This window comes from Mustelus asterias, chromosome 3 (genome assembly GCF_964213995.1).
Source record: "Mustelus asterias chromosome 3, sMusAst1.hap1.1, whole genome shotgun sequence".
NCBI lineage: Eukaryota > Metazoa > Chordata > Chondrichthyes > Carcharhiniformes > Triakidae > Mustelus > Mustelus asterias.
The window spans coordinates 22,032,572-22,050,896 of NC_135803.1; the positions used below are offsets into that span (position 1 = coordinate 22,032,572).

At 41.3% G+C, this 18,325-nt stretch overlaps 1 protein-coding gene across 13 annotated transcripts in view; it reads right to left on the reverse strand.

Annotated features, from left to right (window-relative positions):
• trip12 (thyroid hormone receptor interactor 12) overlaps positions 1 to 18,325 on the reverse strand; it is a 160,237-nt gene that overhangs the window by 81,409 nt on the left and 60,503 nt on the right. For all 13 annotated transcript variants that reach the window (XM_078205851.1, XM_078205845.1, XM_078205874.1 and 10 more), the window contains 6 exons: positions 18,078 to 18,161; positions 17,225 to 17,320; positions 11,236 to 11,387; positions 7,404 to 7,439; positions 7,220 to 7,315; positions 534 to 626 (listed from right to left, as the gene is read on the reverse strand). In XM_078205851.1, the coding sequence (XP_078061977.1) occupies positions 534 to 626; positions 7,220 to 7,315; positions 7,404 to 7,439; positions 11,236 to 11,387; positions 17,225 to 17,320; positions 18,078 to 18,161 (557 nt within the window). The remainder of the gene's footprint in view (positions 1 to 533; positions 627 to 7,219; positions 7,316 to 7,403; positions 7,440 to 11,235; positions 11,388 to 17,224; positions 17,321 to 18,077; positions 18,162 to 18,325) is intronic.

The following is an 18,325-nucleotide window of genomic DNA, read 5'->3' on the forward strand; positions in this document are numbered from 1 at the left end:
TGGGAATAGAGGGATACAAACGGATGGTCTAGTTAGGAACACATGATCGGTGCAGGCTTGGAGGGACGAAGGGCCTGTTCCTGTGCTGTATTGTTCTTTATTTCTTTGGTGGGAGGATCAAGGACCAATGGGCTCAGATTTAAGGCAATGGACAAGAGGAGCAATGATATGAGAAAAAAAAATCTCATGCAGCAAGTGGTTAGGATCTGCCTGAAAATGTTGTGGTGGCAGATTCAATTGGGGCATTCTAAGAGGGAACCGGATTACCTGAAAAGGAAGAACGTGTAGGGCTTATGGGGAAAAATGTGGTGGAATGGCACAAGGTGAATTGCGTCTTCAGAGAGCCAGTACAGATATGATGGGTCAATTGGCCTCCTTCTGACCATTTTCACTATTTGGACTATAGAGCTGCTGGTTTACATTTGTACCCTGACCTGCATCACAGAATAAAAGGGAGGAGTAATTTATATATGAACTTTAAGGACTGGAGATGTGTTTCTTCATTCACATGAATAAAAATTGATAGTACTCACAGCTTGTAAAATGGCTTTGCTGTGCCTGCGTGATAACATTTCTAGAGCAGTCAAAGCTTGTTCAGCCACATCGATGCACTGAATGACTTGTAGCTAGAAACAAGGATGGAATTTATGCATGTGAAAAGATTTATAATGCACTCTTGGTCGACAGATAACAGTTTCACAACAGAACATATTAAATTACAGAAAAGTATACAATCTATACCATGCAGACCATGGTCCTTAAAGGTCACTGTCCACTATCATGAGAACCAAAACAAAATCATGCTAAAAATATTAGTCAAATACTCTTGCACTGATGCCAACCTTGCAATTCGAGTTTTTTTTCTCAAACTGCAAGTTTAAATTAAGACTTCACAATTCACTGCAGTACAAATAGATTGCTCTTAGCTTAAAATATTGGATCCTCATCCTGCAAGAGTTTAAAAGCTTGTATGATGAAAAAAATCAGACAGGTAACAAGTTGATTTACAATTGGAACGATGGGAGGAATCATCTTTCTATATTGGAGATTAATGGCCAATTAATGGAATTGGGACAAATTTTAAATGCTGCACAATTAGCTTAAAACAGAAAATCAAAGGAGACATTAACAGCATTATTTCAGTGTGACAAGAGGTTAGTATCAGAATACTCGAGTGGGACAAGGCACTAGCATCTCATCTCCAAGTACATCTTAAATTTTGATCACATTACCTGAAGTAAAAACTTCTAAATTTGAAAAGATTAAACATGAACAAGTTCATAAAAAATCATATCTTTTCAGTAACTAGACCAGGTGCAAATTGATAAATATAAGGTTAGGGAACCAGGAACTAAAAGCAATCAGTCAATAGAACGAATGGTAAATAAAACAATTAATTGTACCACAAACCGAAGATTGATCTTTGGATAAATTTACAAACTTGCTCAAATATTTAGCTACAATAAAACATTAGACACCACGACTGGCACATATATGGCATCTTTAAAATATTAAAGCATCCCAATGTGCTTCACTGGAGTAATAAACACAATTCAACACCAAGCTACTCAAGAAGATATTTCAGACAGTCAAGGAGACAGACATTAAAACGAATGCTTTAAAGGAGAAGTTGCAGGAGGGGCAGAGTACTTTAGGATGAGAAATCCAGTTTTGCATCTCAACGACCGGAGGCACCGTAGCCACTGGACAGTCAAAGGAAATTGGGGATGCACAGGGAGGTGAGAATTGGAGGAACACAAGGTTCGCAGAGGCAAAATTAATGTCAAAGGGCTTTGCTGATGCTGAAAAAGACCTGTCACCCAGCGTAGAATATCTAACCCTGGTCATCTACAATAGATATATTTTGTGTTATTTTAGAAATTATGAAAAGGTTAACTTTTCTTTGAAAGACAGAATTGAGGTGACTCAACAATATGTTCAAGATTAGGGAAGGCACTGACAAGTCGAGTCCAGAAAAACTGCTCTCAATGATAAGTTCATAAGATATAGGAGCAGAATTAGGCCATTCGGCCCATCGAGCATGCTCCGCCATTTGATCACGGCTGGTAGGTTCCTCACCCCAATTTTTCTGCCTTCTCCCCATAGCCCTTCAACCCATTACCAATTAAAAAATCAGTCTAACTCCTCAAATTTACTCACTGTCCCAGCACCCACCACACTTTGGGGTAGTGAATTCCACAGATTCACAACCTTTTGGGAGAAGTAGTTTCTCCTCAGCTGTGTTTTAAATTTGCTACCCCTTATCCTACGACTATGACCTCTCATCCTAGAATGCCCCACCAGCGAAAGCATCCACTCCACGTCTATTTTATCCATACCCTTTACCATCTTGTATATCTCAATTTGATCTCCCCTCATTCTTCTAAATTCCAGAGAGTATCGGCCTAAACTGCTCAATCTCTCTTCACAGGACCAACCCCTCATCTCTGGAATCAACCTAGTGAACCTCCTCTGAACTGCCTCCAATGCCACTATATCTTTCCTCAAATACGGGGACCAAAACTGTGCACAATACTCCAGGTGTAGCCTCACCAATGCCTTGTATAGTTGCAACAATACTTCCTTACCGTTATATTCTACTCCTTTAGATATAAATGTCAGCATTCCATTCACTTTCTTTATTATCTGCTATACATGCATGCTCGTTTTGCGTGACTCATGAACGAGGACACCCAGATCCCTCTGCACCGGAGCACCCCGAAGTCTCTCCCCATTTAGATAATTTGCCTTCCCATTTTCCTGACCAAAATGCGTGACCTCACACTTATCCACGTTAAAGTCCATCCGCCACATTTTGGCCCACTCTGCTAACCTATCTATATCCATTTATAAGGTTCTTATTTCCTCATTGCAACTTACTGTCGCACCTATTTTTGTGACATCTGCAAATTTGGCGACAGAGCCTTCTATCCCTGTATCCAAGTCATTAATATAGATTGTAAATAGCTGGGGCCCAAGAACAGAACCCTGTGGCACCTCATTAATTACTTCTTGCCATCCAGAAAAATACCACTTATCCCGACTCTGTCTTCTGTCCATCAGCCTGTCACCTAACCAAGCTAATAAATAACCCCAATCCCATGTGATCTAACCTTGTGAATTAACCTTTTGTGCGGCACCTTATCAAACGCCTTCCGGAAGTCCAGATATACTACATCTCAAGGATCCCCATTATCCACTTTGTTACATCCTCAAAGAACTCTAGCAAATTAGTCAAACATGATTTGCCTTTCATCAAACCATGCTGACTCTGATGGATAGTGTTTTGACTTTCCAAATGTCCTGATAATCGATTCTCACACTTTCCCAGTAACAGATGTTAAACTAACTGGTCTGTAATTTCCCACATTTTGCCTCCCTCCCTTTTTGAATAAGGGCATTTTACATTAGCATTTTTTCAATCCATTGGAACCTTTACTGTGTCCAGGGAATTTTGGAATATTATAACCAATGGATCCACTATCTCCACTGCCACTTCCTTTAATACCCTAGGATGTAGGCCATCAGACCCGGGGGAACTTATCTGCCCTCAATCCCAATAGCTTGCTGAGTACATATTCCCTATTGATGTTGATTGTTCCAAGTTCTACCCTTTGTATTACCTCTGACTTGCCTGTTCCTTTAGGAATGGTACCAGTGTCATTCACCGTGAGAACTGAGGCAAAGTATTGATTTAGTGTCTCTGCCATTTCAGTGTTCTCCACTATTAACTCCAGTTTCATTTTCCAAGGGACCAACATTCGCCTGAGCGACTCTATTCCCTTTTATATACTAGAAGATTTGCTATCCTTCTTGATATTTTGCGCTACTTTTCTTTCACAATTTACCTTGGCTCTTTTTATTACTTTTTAAATATCCCTTTGTTTATGTTTGAAAATTTCCCAATCTTCCAGCCTGCCACTGGCCTTTGCAATATGGTACACCTTAGTTTTTGTCTTTATAGTGTCCTTGACCTCCTTGTTTAGCCATGGATGTTTTTTACCCCCCTTACCATCATTCTTCCTCATTTGGATATGTTTTAGTTGTGAGGACTGGAGTATCTCCTTAAACAACTGCCACTGCTCATCCGCTGTCCTACCTTTCAGCCTTCCTGCCCACTCTACTTGGGCCAAATCTGTCCCCATGGCGATGTAATTTCCTTTGATTAATTCAAGAACGCTAGTGAGGACTCCATTTTCTCACTCCCTAACTGAATTTTGAATTATATCATACTATGGTCACTACTCCCTAGAGGGTTCTTAACTATGAGGTCATCAATTAATCCCTCCTCATTACACAATGCCAAATCCAGAGTAGCCTGCTCCCTGGTTGGTTCTATAACATACTGTTCCAAGAAACAATCTAATACATTCATTGAACTCTGCCTCCAGGCTACCCTGGCCAATTTGATTCTTCCAATCTATGTGCATATTACAATCACGCATGATTATTGCCGTATCTTTCTTGCAAGCCCCCAGTATTTCCTGGTTTATACTGTGCCCCACTGCAGAACTACTGCTTGGGGCTGAAAGATTACTCCTACCAAGTACTTATTTCTACCCAGACTGATTCTGCATCTTGATCTCCCGTGTTCATGTCATTTCTCATTACAGCACCGATCCCTTTCTTCACCAGCAAAGCTAGACCATCTCCTTTTCCTTTCAGTCTATCTTTCCAAAATGCTGAGTACCCTTGGATATTCAATTCCCAGACCTGGTCTCTTTGTAATGATGTCGCAGTAATCGCCACCAAATCATACCCTTCTGCTTCTATCTGTGCTGTTAACTCATTAATTTTGTTCCGAATGCTTCGTACATGAGTGTTCAAATGTTAGAGGCACATTACAAATAACCAAGAAAGGAAGCAGAGAGAACAGTATTGCATAGCAAGCAAAAGACTTGCAGAAAAAAAATAATCAAAGAGATTGCTGAAGCAGGGATAATAGATTCAAGCAGCAGTTGAATGCTTTACAGGAAGGATAAGGGATTAAAGATCATTTGAAAGCCGATAATGATGCAACATGTATTAGAAAAGGGGTGGTTTTGTGGTCTAGTCATCTTCTCCTTGCTGCAGGAATGATATTTGTAAAGTGTAAAAGTACAAGCATTTAAGGTCTTTTTTGTCAGTTTCATTTCTATTACTGTATTTCCAGAAACCTGCACAAAACAACCAGAGAGTTAATAGGAAATGCAGTCTTGTACTTTTTTTTGGCACTTGTTAATTAAATGTGGGACTGGGATTTCCTTTGGAAAGATTGAAGCATTTTAAACCTCAGGAATACAATGCTGAGTGGAAACAAATGCTAGCCAAAGATTACTCTTTTATATACTTTAAAGCCTTCAAAAAGTGGTCAGAGGTGGGGGAGGGCAGGGGAAGGAGGGACAGGAAGCACCATTTGCTCAAAGTAAGAAAATCGAATGTCCAATTCTCTGCCCAAGTGGAAACACAATCTATAGTCACTTTTCCCAGAATCAAAAATACAGCAAGTACTCCAATATAGGTACCACAGCTGTCTTAAAATCCATGCTAAGAACGATGTGAAGGGAATTAGGTATCAGTTTTGTTGTTTAAATATAACCGTTAACACTACCACAATTTATTCCTGGAATTACGAATCAGATATTCACATTTAGTACAAGTGACAGGACTTAACAAGAGTAAAAAATTACATTCATATCGAGCTTTTATAATAAAAACACTGATGTCCCACAAAAGAAAACAAATTTTTACTTTGAGCCAAATAAGAGATATTCAGACAGATGGCGGCACGGTGGCACAGTGGTTAGCACTGCTGCTTCACAGCTCCAGGGACCTGGGTTCGATTCCCGGCTTTGGTCACTGTCTGTGTGGAGTTTGCACATTCTCCTCGTGTCTGCGTGGGTTTCCTCCGGGTGCTCCGGTTTCCTCCCACAGTCCAAAGATGTGCGGGTTAGGTTGATTGGCCATGCTAAAACATTGCCCCTTAGTGTCCTGGGATGCGTAGATTAGAGGGATTAGTGGGTAAAATATGTAGGGATATGGGGGTAGGGCCTGGGTGGGATTGTGGTCGGTGCACTCGATGGGCCGAATGGCCTCTTTCTGTACTGTAGGGTTTCTATGATTCTATGATTTCTATAGCCAAAAACTTGGTCAATGTGCTGTGTTTTAAAGGAGAAAAGACAAAGGGAGGTTGAGGGAAGAAGTTTTGAGTTTCGGGTTTGGCATCTGAAGGCATGCCACAAATGGTGGAGTGATTAAAATTTGGGATCCTTGAGAATTAGAGGAGTATGGATCTGAAGGTTGTGCCTCTGCAGTATATTACAGAAATAGGTGGTGCAAGGCCAAGGGAGGGATCCAAGATGAGGGAATTAGTTCAAAAAATGAAGTACTGCTCAACGAGGAACCCACGTAGATCATCCCACAAAGGGTGAACGAGATGGTGCAAGTCAGAATCTGGGCAGAGTTTTTGATTACCTTAAGTTTACAGAGGACAAGGTTGAGGGTGAGCACCCTCCAATCTAGAGGGTTTCAGCAGCAGACGAGTTGAAACAGTGGCAGTGTCAGGCAACATTATGGAACCGGAAATAGGTGGCATCAGCAGTCACACGGCACCGTGACACAGCACTGCTGCCTCTCAGCGCCAGGGACCCAGGTTTGATTCCCAGCTTGAATCACTGTGCAGAGTCTGCACGTTCTCTCCGTGTCTGTGTAGGTTTCCTCCAGCTGCTCCGATTTCCTCCCAGACTGAAAGACGTGCTGGTTAGGTGCATTGACTGTTGTAAATTCTCCCTCAGTGTACTCGAACAGGCACTGGAGTGTGGTAATTAGGGGATTTTCACAGTAACTTCATTACAGTGTTAACGTAAGCCTACTTGTGACACAAATAAACTTAAACTTGTGTGGAAGTTCATCTCAGCTCCAATGTGACAGCTAGGTTGCAAACAGTCTGGTTCAGCCTCAGAACAGTTGCCAGAGGGATGGAGTCAGTGGTGAGGGAATAGAGCTTTGAGGAGGATTGAAGACAATGCTTAGTTGCAGGAAATTTCTGGTCATCCAGTACTAGATGCTGGACAGTCAGTCTGATGATTTGGAGACAACGAGAGAGAAGGTGGTGAGGTATAGCCTAATGCCGTTGACATACATGTGGAATGTGAAATTATGTTTTCAGAGCAAGCAGCAAGAATGCAGCTGTTATTAGTTTCAAAGATTTTAAAATTTTTGCAATTGGTCAACTTCTCACCTTTTCCAGGAAGACTGGAATAGCGTCAACAACCACAGCCGATGACCTAGGTAGAGCTTCCATCATGTAAGTCAAAGCTCTGCAAGCATGGTTCATCTATCATATTAGAAGTAAGCAAAACACCGGTAAATGAACAACCATCTCAAAAAAAACTTTAATAACCACACTAGTAAGAAATACTTACAATGTCAAAGTTGTGCTCCATCTGTAACAAAGTTATCTGTAAAGCAATAAGGACATTAATTACTGACAGGAGTTGGATGTGCATAATCTAGAAAGTCAGGAACATTAAGATTAGCAATGCTATTTTGTGCACATTTAAAAACAAAGATGATAATTTAAACAAGGTTAGCTATCGTATTTCTGCTCAAACTTGATGTTTATTTTGATAGAAGTCAGTGAAGTGGACAAATTTGATTAGGGATAGTCAGCACGGTCTTGTGAAGGGTAGGTCATGCCTCACAAACCTTATTGAGTTCTTTGAGAAGGTGACCAAAGAGGTGGATGAGGGTAAAGCGGTTGATGTGGTGTACATGGATTTCAGCAAAGCATTTGATAAGGTTCCCCATGGTAAGCTTTTGCAGAAAATACGGACACATGTGATTGAGGGTGATTTAGTGGTTTGAATCAGGAATTGGCTAGCTGTAAGAAAACAAAGGGTGGCGGTTGATGGGAAATATTCATCCTGGAGTTCAGTTACTAGTGGTGTGCCACAAGGATCTGTTTTGGGGCCACTGCTGTTTGTCATTTTTATTAATGACCAGGATGAGGGCATAGAAGGATGGGTTAGTAAATTTGCGGATGACACTAAAGTCGGTGGAGTTGTAGACAGTGCGGAGGGAAGTGGCAGGTTACAGAGGGACATAGATAAACTGCAGAGCTGGGCTGAGAGGTGGCAAATGGAGTTTAATGTGGAAAAGTGTGAGGTGATTCACTTTGGAAGGAGTAACAGGAATACAGAGTACTGGGCTAATGGTAAGATACTTGGTAGTGTGGATGAACAGAAGGATCTGGGTGTCCATGTGCATAGATCGCTGAAAGTTGGCACCCAGATTGATAGGGCTGTTAAGGCGGCGTGCGGTGTGTTAGCTTTTATTGGTAGAGGGATTGAGTTTCGGAGCCAGGTGGTCATGCTGCAACTGTACAAAACTCTGGTGCGACCGCATTTGGAGTATTGCGTACAGTTCTGGTCGCCGTATTATAGGAAGGATGTGGAAGTGTTGGAAAGGGTGCAGAGGAGATTTACCAGGATGTTGCCTGGTATGGTGGGAAAATCATATGAGGAAAGGCTGAGGGGCTTGAGGTTGTTTTCGTTAGAGAGAAGAAGGTTAAGAGGTGACTTAATAGAGGCATACAAGATGATCAGAGGATTAGATAGGGTGGATAGTGAGAGCCTTTTTCCTCGGATGGTGTTGGATAGCACGAGGGGACATAGCTTTAAATTGAGGGGTGAGAGATATAGGACAGATGTTAGAGGTAGGTTCTTTACTCAGAAGTAAGGACGTGGAATGCCCTGCCTGCAGCAGTAGTGGACTCGTCAACATTAAGAGCATTCAAATGGTTATTGGATAAACATATGGATGACATTGGAATAGTGTAGATTAGATGGGCTTTCGATTGGTTTCACTGGTCAGCGCAACATTGAGGGCCGAAGGGTCTGTACTGCGCTGTAATGTTCTATGTTCTAAATCGTTGACAACTACAAGCTACAACAAAACTTCAGTATCTTCACACTCCATATTTCAATCATGTTCAGCTCAAAACATCACAGGATTCCACCCAATAGTTTCACAGGAGGTGCAGTGATTGCAGTCAATGGTCACAAATTTTAAAAGTTCAACATACGGACAGATTAAGCCAATACTTCTTGTACTCTTCAACTTATTGAAACAATTAGTTAGCAATCAAGAAATAAGTTGATTTCATGATCATAATTATTTGCTCCCAAAGCTTAAGTTCTTTGATCTTGATCTGCCAAAATAATTCAGAATCACTGGGGTCGCCATTTAAAGCAGTGTGTATAACGGCTAAACACTTATGCAAAAGAACAAAAAGAACAAGGAAAAGTACAGTACAGGAACAGGCCCTTCGGCCCTCCAAGCCTGTGCCAATCATGATGCCCTAACTAAAAAAAAGCTTCTGCCCGTACTCGGTCCATATCCCTCTATTTCCTCCCTGTTCATATACACATCCAGATGCCTCTTAAATGTTGTTAATGTGCCTGCTTCCACCACATCCTCTGACGTTCCAGGCACGCACCATTCAACTGCGTGAAAAAATTTCCCCACACATCTCCCTTAAACTTTCCCCTTCTCACCTTGAACCTATGCCCCCTTGTAATTGACACTTCCACCTGGGAAAAAGCCTCTGACTATCCACCCTATCTATGCCTCTCATAATTTTGTAGACGTCTATCAGATCTCCCCTCAACCTCTGTCTTTCCAGTGAAACCAATCCTAGTTTATGCAATCTCTCCTCATAGCCAACATCCTCAAGACCAGGCAACATCCTGATGAACCTTCTTGGCACCCTCTCCAAAGCTTCCACGTCCTTCTGGTAATGTGACCAGAACTGCACGCAATACTCCAAATGCAGCCTAACCAAGGTTTTATATAGCTGCAACATGATTTCCCAACTCCTGAATTGAATGGCCCAGCCGATGAAGGCAAGCATGCCATATTCCTTCTTAATCACCTTGGTCACCTGTGTTCCACTTTAAGGGAACTGTGGACCTGCATGCCCAAATCCCTCTATGTTAATATTCCTAAGGGTTCTGCCATTTACAGTATAATTTCCACCTAAATTTGATCCTCCAAAATGCATCACCTCGCATTTGTCTGGATTAAACTCCATCTGTCATTTCTGTGCCCAAGTCCCCAATCTATCGATATTCTGTTGATTCCTCTGACAATCCTCAGCACTATCAGTAACTTCGCCAATCTTCGTGTCACCCGCAAACTAACTAATCAGACCACCCACATTTTCCTCCAGATCATTTATATATACACTACAAACAACAGAGGTCCCAGCACTGATCCCTGATGAACACCACTAGTCATGATGTGGAGATGCCGGCGTTGGCTACAGGTCTCCATTCTGAAAAACACCCTTGCATCGCTACTGTCTTCTATAACCAAGCCAGTTCTGCATCCATTTAGCCAGCCCACCCCAAATCTCATGTGATTTTAGTTTTTGTACCAGTCTGCTGTGTGGGACCTTGTCAAACACTTTACTAAAATCCATATAAACGACATCCACAGCTCTTCCCTCATCAATTTTCTTTGTCACTTCTTCAAAAAACTCAATCAAGTTGATGAGACATGACCTTTCCGGTATAGAACCATGCTGCCTGTCACCAACTAGTCCAAAGACTTCTTGAACAGAGTATTTTCCAGTGAATTTCATATCATAATGCGAATTGAATTGAAACTAAAGTTGAACATTCATTGCTGCAGATTCTGGCTTTGCACATCACTTTTCCCCACATTAAATTTACTACGTTATGCAATCAAAGCTAAAATTCTCACAGGCTATCCTTATTTTTCACAACTTATCAAAGCAAATGAGAAATTTGGGAGTAAATAATGTGCTATAATGCTTAAGAGAACGTCAACTCGAAGTATTCATGCAAGTATTAATAGACTCGAAACAGGAATGTTGCTCTCATGAAACTCATGGCACCAATTGTATACTTGTTATATACCAGAAAAACAACTAGTTTGAAATCAGACTATTTTCTTTCAATCTGTTTGACATCCATTTTTGGCCTTTGGTTTTTTTTAAAAAACTGTCAGCACCATCTTGCATTTATCCATGCCCATTGGAATTGATCATTCAAGTTTTCAAAATGACATTCATCCTTGGCATTGAAATCAAAAACCATTACAGCACATCACCCTTGAACTCAGAGGCAAGACCCCTTTTGTATGTGGAGTGCCACAGAAATGAAATTTCAACATGTTAAGCATAATAGTTTCAGAATGCAAAATGACGATTAAGCATTTCATGGGTCCTACCAATGCAGGAACAACACTCTTCACTGGAAATCCTCCCAACGTTTCTTCATTTCCCATTACCAACAACTGGCACATCTCAATGACTGCTTGAAGTTGCTGACTTTCATCTCCAGTTGCTTGTAGACCCTGTAGGAGCTGCTGCGCCTTTGAACCTGAGAAAATCATCTCATTAGAATTTCAACTGCTCTTCCGTAATTTCAAGTATCACTGTTAGTTCCACTTTGCTGTGTCTGACAGCACTACAAGCAACACCACTCTGTCAAACTAAGGAAGACAGATGCATGTTGTCATTAGAAATAACTATTGCAAGTTTAATTGAAGATAAAATTGTCACAATAACTTTAAAGAAAAATTGTGATAATGGAGACCTGGCTTAAAAACAGTAGGATTGGTTACGATATATGGTGCTCAGGAAAGATAGGGATGGAAAGAAAGTGACAGTATTGATCGAGAATATTACAATGCTGTTAACAGTGAGGAAAATCTATTTAGAGTTAAGAATCAGAGGGATCCCATTGCACTACCAGGCATATTCTATGGTTCACCAATTAGTAGGAAAGATGCAGGCGTAAAGTTCTAGGGAAATTAGAGCTGCAAAAAGTATTGATAAGAGAGGGGGACTTTAATTATCCTAATATAAATTGGGATAGCAGTAGTGTAAAAGGCAAAGAGGGAAGAGTTTATGAAACGTATTAAGAATTTTGTTGGTCAGTACCTATCTGGCCCAACATGGATAGGCAGAATGAGGTAGATGAAATGGACCAAATGTCAGGGGGCGAATGTGATTACTGTTTAGGTTAGATATGGAGCAATTTAGAGTAAAGGCCAGAACTTTCAAGGAGTGGCAATCACAGTCAGATTGTCACTCAGCTACTTTTCCTTACCCAGGATCGAAGTTGCACATTTCTCACACTCTCAAACAGATGTAGTGAGAAATGTGCAGTGTAGCTGGTTCTGGAGGCCTTCCATTGCAGGGCAGCAACATCCCAGGAAGTGAACCATGCCCCTTTTTAATGGCACCAGCTATAGTAAACCAGGTACATTTAAAAGGTCCTGGTGTTTAAATATATTGAGAAACCAGGGGAAAGGTTAAGTGTACAACGTAAATGGGTAGGATGAATCAGATGGTCAGGGAGTGGGAGAAGGGGGATGGTTCTAACTTTTCTTGCATTGCCATTCTGCTAACAGTTGGGATTATCCAAATTTCCAATTTAAGTTGGGATTTTGGATGGTTTCTAGTGCAAGGTAAGTGCCCATTGAAATTTAAATTTCCAGGGTAATTTCCATGTAGTCCTTGCACAGGACTGCTCGGGGACTTTAACCTCATTAGTTTGCCCAAAACCAATTCTCTGGTGATGGTGACTATATTCAATTCCTCCCCTGTATATTTTACTAATTCTGGGATGCCTCTACAGTAAAGATGTAACTCCTCTGCTATTACTTTGTTCTCCATAATTACAGTTTCATTCTGTAAGGGGCCAATGCTCTCTTACTTTTAACAAAGTTCCTATCGTCTATTTTTATGTTCTTGGTAGCTTACCCTCAGTATATTTTTCTTAGTCCATCTTTGCTGCATTCTGAATCTATTCCATTCTTCTTGCCTACCACTAACCTTCACCACCTTGTATGTTTTCATTTTCAAGTTAATACCCTCCTGAACTTGCTTGGTTATATGTGGTGGGTTCTTCCACCGCTCGAGTCTTTGCTCCTGATTGGACTGTATTTTTGCTGGGAGTGATAAATTCTGTGTCTGCCATTGTTCATCTATTGTATTACTTAGTAATTTATATGACCAGTCTACTTTGGCCAATTCCTTCCTTCGTAATTTCCCCTTCTTTAAATTTAACACTGATTTTTAGACACAATTTGCTCACTCATGGAACGCTAAATTCCATATTGTGATCACAACTTCCCAAGGGATCCTTAACCTTGAGAAAATTTATTAACCTACCTCATTACACGTTACCAGATCCAAAACAGCCCGATCCCTAGTCAGCTCCATAACAAAAACTCCATTCCAAAAATAAATCCTGGGTGCACTCTATGAATTCACTCTCTTGGCTATGATTTCCAATTTGATTAGCCCAATTTATAAAGCTAAAGTTGCCCATGATTAATGCAGTGCAGAGCAAGAAGCAGCATCGATCCAATCATCGATGCACTGGGGGGGAAAAAAAAGAGGTCCAACCCCAAGCACCAACTCTCAGCAACTTCTTCCTACCTCCCATAACCCCTCCACCGAACGTACAGCCATTCTTTCCAGGACTGTCAATTACCTCATCTCCTCTGCAGATCTTTCCACCACAGAGTCCCCCCACAGAACTAATTTATTTTGATCTTTACTCTATTTTCCCTCCCCTTGCCCAGTTTCTTCCTACCTCCATTCACAATTCCTCTGATGCCCTGTGTCATACCAACAATTTCCAGTTTCTTGGCTTTAATCGCCTCCTCTTCCCAATGGACAGCCAATCCCTTGACAAGTCTACCCCACACCAGGATGGTCTGAGGGGGCTACGCTTCTCTGTTGAGCAGAGGCCCGAACAATCCCCATCCACCACTACTGTTGCCTAGCTGAATTTGTTCCCTCACTCAATCGGTCCTTCAACTTATCTCACTTGGTCCAAATAATTTTGGGCCCCAGTTATATCTGACTGTTGTGGAACAATTTGTTCCAGTCCTACTCGGATCCCCCTTGCAACTTTTTATCCTGTATATCAATGATTGTATCAATGCACTTCATGCTCCTGTCTGGACCTGGAAAATATTGATTTTGCTTCCAATTTCCACTTCTCTCACGGTCCATCGCCAACATTCCCCTTCTTTTCCTTGACCTCTGTTGCTATTTCTGGGAGACGATTTACCAATATTCATTACAAGCCTACCGACTCTCTCAACTTCCTCCATTACAGCTTCTCACACCTTACTTCCCAAAAGGACTCCACCCCATTCACCCAGCTTCTCCACCTCTATTGCATCTGTTTCAATTACGCCACCTATCAAAACAATGTGTCTGATGCGTCTGCCTTTTCCAGGATCCTCTCTACTGTGGCTGACGGTGCTCAAGCGTGTTCAACCCATTATGATGCCACCTTCAAACACATCTTGCCCTCCCCTCCTGTCAGCATTGTGAGGACAGTTCCCTCCGGCACCCCTAGGTCCACTCCTCCATCACCCCCACTTCTCATCCCTTCTCATGAAATCACATAAGGTGTAACACATGCCCTTTTCTCCTCTGTCCAAAGCCTAAACAATCCTTTGTGAAGCAACATTTTACTTGCATCTCCTTCAATTTGGCTGACTTTATTTGCTGCTCCCAACACAGTCTCCAAAACATTAGGGAAACTAAATGCAGACTGGGGACTGCCTTGGGGAACACCTTTGCTCAGTCCTCAAGCATGACACCAACCTTCCCATCGTTTGTCACATGAACTCACCATCTTGCTCTCATGTCTATTTCCACCCTTGGCCTGCTGCAATGTTCCAGTGAAGCACAATGCAAACTGGAACAGTACCTCATCTTCCAATTGGGCACTTTACAGCCTTCTGGACTTAACATTGTGTTCAACAACTTCAAACCACGAACTTTCTTCCACCTTGACCCTCTTTTTAAGCCAATATTTTGAATCAAAACATTAACTCTGTTCCTCATCCACAGATGCTGCAGACCTGCTGAGTTTTGCCAATATTTTCTGCTTTTATTATTAGAGAATAGCTAACTGGGTTCATTATACTTTGAACCTTTAATGGATATGACTATTTAATATTAATGTTCTTTGATTTTTGTTTAGCAAAATTATTTTGATTTAAACAGTGAAGATTGTGGCATGCTTTTAGTAAATACCTGGGTTTTCAGATTTCCCTAATATAAAAACGTTACTGGTCTGTGGGGTATTGAGTACCACATCAAAGGCTTGCAGTAAAGTTGAACAACAGAATAAAAAAGTGACATTAAACAGGTAGTGGCAATGGTGTTTTTGTTGGATTTGAGAAAGAGTATACTACATTCTTGATTTATATTAATGACCTTATATTTAGGTGAAAATGGCACAACTTCAATTTCAAAGCTTGGAATATTACAAGCTTTGAGACAGAGGCTGGTGGAACAGCAATGAAATTTAATGCAGTGAAGAATGAAATAATATAATTTCATAGGAAAAATAAGAGAAGACGATATAAATTAAAGAATGCAATTCTAAAGTGGGTGTAGGAATAAAGACTGGGGGGTATTGTGCATAAATGATTGAAGATAACAGGGCAGGTTGAGAAAATGGATCAAAAGGCTTCATTTACTTGCTTTTATTAGTTAGTGGGATATGGGCATCGCTGGCAAGGCCAGCATTTATTGCCCATCCCTAGTTATAGAGTCAGAGATTTACAGCATGGAAACAGGCCCTTTGGCCCAACTTGTCCATGCCGCCCTTTTTTTAAAAAAAAACCCCTAAGCTAATCCCAGTTGCTTGCATTTGGCCCTATCCCTCTATACCCTCACACCCTGAACTGAACTGAGTGGCTTGCCAGGCTACTTCAAAGGACAGTCAAGAGTCAACTACATTGCTGTTGGTCTGGAGTCACATGCAGACCAGACCAGACCAGGCAAGGACAGCAGATTTGCTTTCCTAAAGGGGATCAGTGAATCAGATGGGTTTTGACGACAATAATTTCATGGTTATTAGGTATTTAATTCCAGGTTGTATTGAAATCAAATATCTGTTAAGATGGGATTCAAACTCTGGCCCCCAGAACATTATATTGGGTCTCTGAATTACAAGTCCAGTGACAACTCCAGACTCCTACATACGGCTCAGAAAGCTGGATTACATACAGATGTCACCTCAAGTTCCCCGAGCAGTACCATTAACATTATGAGATGGATCCTCTGCATCAGCTGGGAGTACAGGTGGACTAACATCAGCGTCCTAGGAGGAGACAAGAGCACCAGCAGCGAGGCTTTGATGATCCGAAACCAACTCTGCTGAGCCAGCCATGTGCTTAGGATGCTAGAGTCCTGACTGCCAATGCAGATCTTCTTCGTCCAGCTCAAGGAAGGTACCCAAACAACAGGAGGATAAAGAAAGCGTTTTAAAGACAACCTGAAGGTTTACCTCAAGAAATACAACATAGGCGTCAATGCCTGGGAGACCTTTACCAGCACGAGGAGGTCTGGAAAAGCAGCCTGAGAAAAGAAGGCCAGCGATCAAGTCCAAGGACCAATTCCACCCTCTGGAAGCACCAGCCATGTTTGCTGTCGGAGATACAGCTCCAGGGACAGGTTCATCAGGCCATGAAAGGACACGCAGAACCCATGACCAGTGGCACAAAAACCTATCACACTCGTTAGCAAGTGATCCAAGAGTCGTCGTCCAGTGACAATACCACACTGCCACCGATAGAACAAAACTCAAGTTATGGTAAACTTTTATAAAATACTTGTGACCTCAACCAGAATATCTATCCAATTCTCAGCGTACATTTCAGAAAGGATGTGAAGGCATTGGTGAGGCTGCAGAAAAGATTATGGGAATAATACCAGGGATGGGTGTTCAACTATATTGATAAACTGGAGAAGCTAGGGTTGATCGCATTAGAGAAGATTTAGGGGAGATTTAGTAGAGATGTTCAAAATCATGAGGGGTCTAAACAGAGTAGAGATAAAGGCAAACTGCTTTCATTGGCAGGTGGGCCATGTATCAGAAGACACCAATGTAAAAGGAGAATATCAAAGGAATTAATGACACAAGGAAAACCCTTTTTTGTTAAGTAACTGGTTGCGACCTGGAATGCACTGGTTGTGTTTGTGCACACGGTGGAGGTAGATTCAATCAGAAGGAAATTGGATAAACACCTGAAGAGAAAAAAATTGCACTGCTGCCAGAAAATAGCAAAGGAGTGGAACTAGCCAAAATGCTCCTGTAGAGAGCTGGCATGAACACGACAAGCTGAATAACTTCCTTCTGTGCTGTAATACTATAATACTTCAATAATTACTCACTTGCTCCACTTCCAATTGTTCTATGAAAAAGCTGGGACATTCGTGGACCAAGGGGGCCAAAAAGATGGGGTGGAAGGCCACGTGCCTCTAATAAAGCTGCAACAAGATAAGCATGATTAGATACCAGTGAAGCACATGGAAGTAGAATAGAATTTGGTTCAATGGGAGCATTAGCAGGCAGCACCGAACCAATTTCTGCATTTAGTGAGACTTTAAATTTTCAAATGTGCACAGTTCAATCCACTTTTCCATGAGTAGGCCAAAACTGAAGAATACAAATGAGGCTGAATCAGACTGTTTGCAACCTTACTGCCATCATGCTGAAAAAGATGAGGGCAAGGAAAGGGAATAGATTTTTAAAAAAAACTTTTATCTGTATGTAAAATTTGCATTGTGGATCTATTACGCTCTTCATTTCTTCCAAAAATCAACAAAAGCAAAAAAATTGGATCTGCAACAGCAGTTTCATGCAAGTCGAAAATGTACTTTAAATCAAAAGGTACTTGCTTTCGCGACTGTTCAGATCAAATTCAGGAAATTACATCAGTGTAGACTGATGGCCTTGAATAGAAAATTATTTTAATCCAAATATGTTGGCTTCTATTATAAAATGCTAGTTTTCTGCCAGACCCTATTACCGATCAATTGCAAGTCCTTGTATTAACTTGTGAAGCACTTTGCAACAACCTGAGAACAGGAAAGGTGGTTTTGGTATATATGTTACACTATCTGACTTCATGTTCGAAGTACTTTTTCTTAGTGAAATCAGGCAACTCATTTGGTTAAATTGTGATCAATACAACTGGTTTATAAGGCAAATGCCACTGTACAATTAGATCTAGTGAGTACTCACCCTGCAGTCGGCCCATTTCAGAATCATCTGACTCACTCTCTCCAGATGTTGGCATTCCAACAGCTCCAGCAACAGAACTAGAAGCTGAAGTGAAGACTTCCATTAAAAAAAGGCCTTTCGAATAGCCAAAGTTATCATAGATTGCAGCATATAAAAAGTCAACACCTGAAGACTCCAAAAACCGTTCTGAAAACAGGGAATAACTTATATGCCGAGTGCCCCCCAGGTTTAGAGGGGATGAGAGGGAA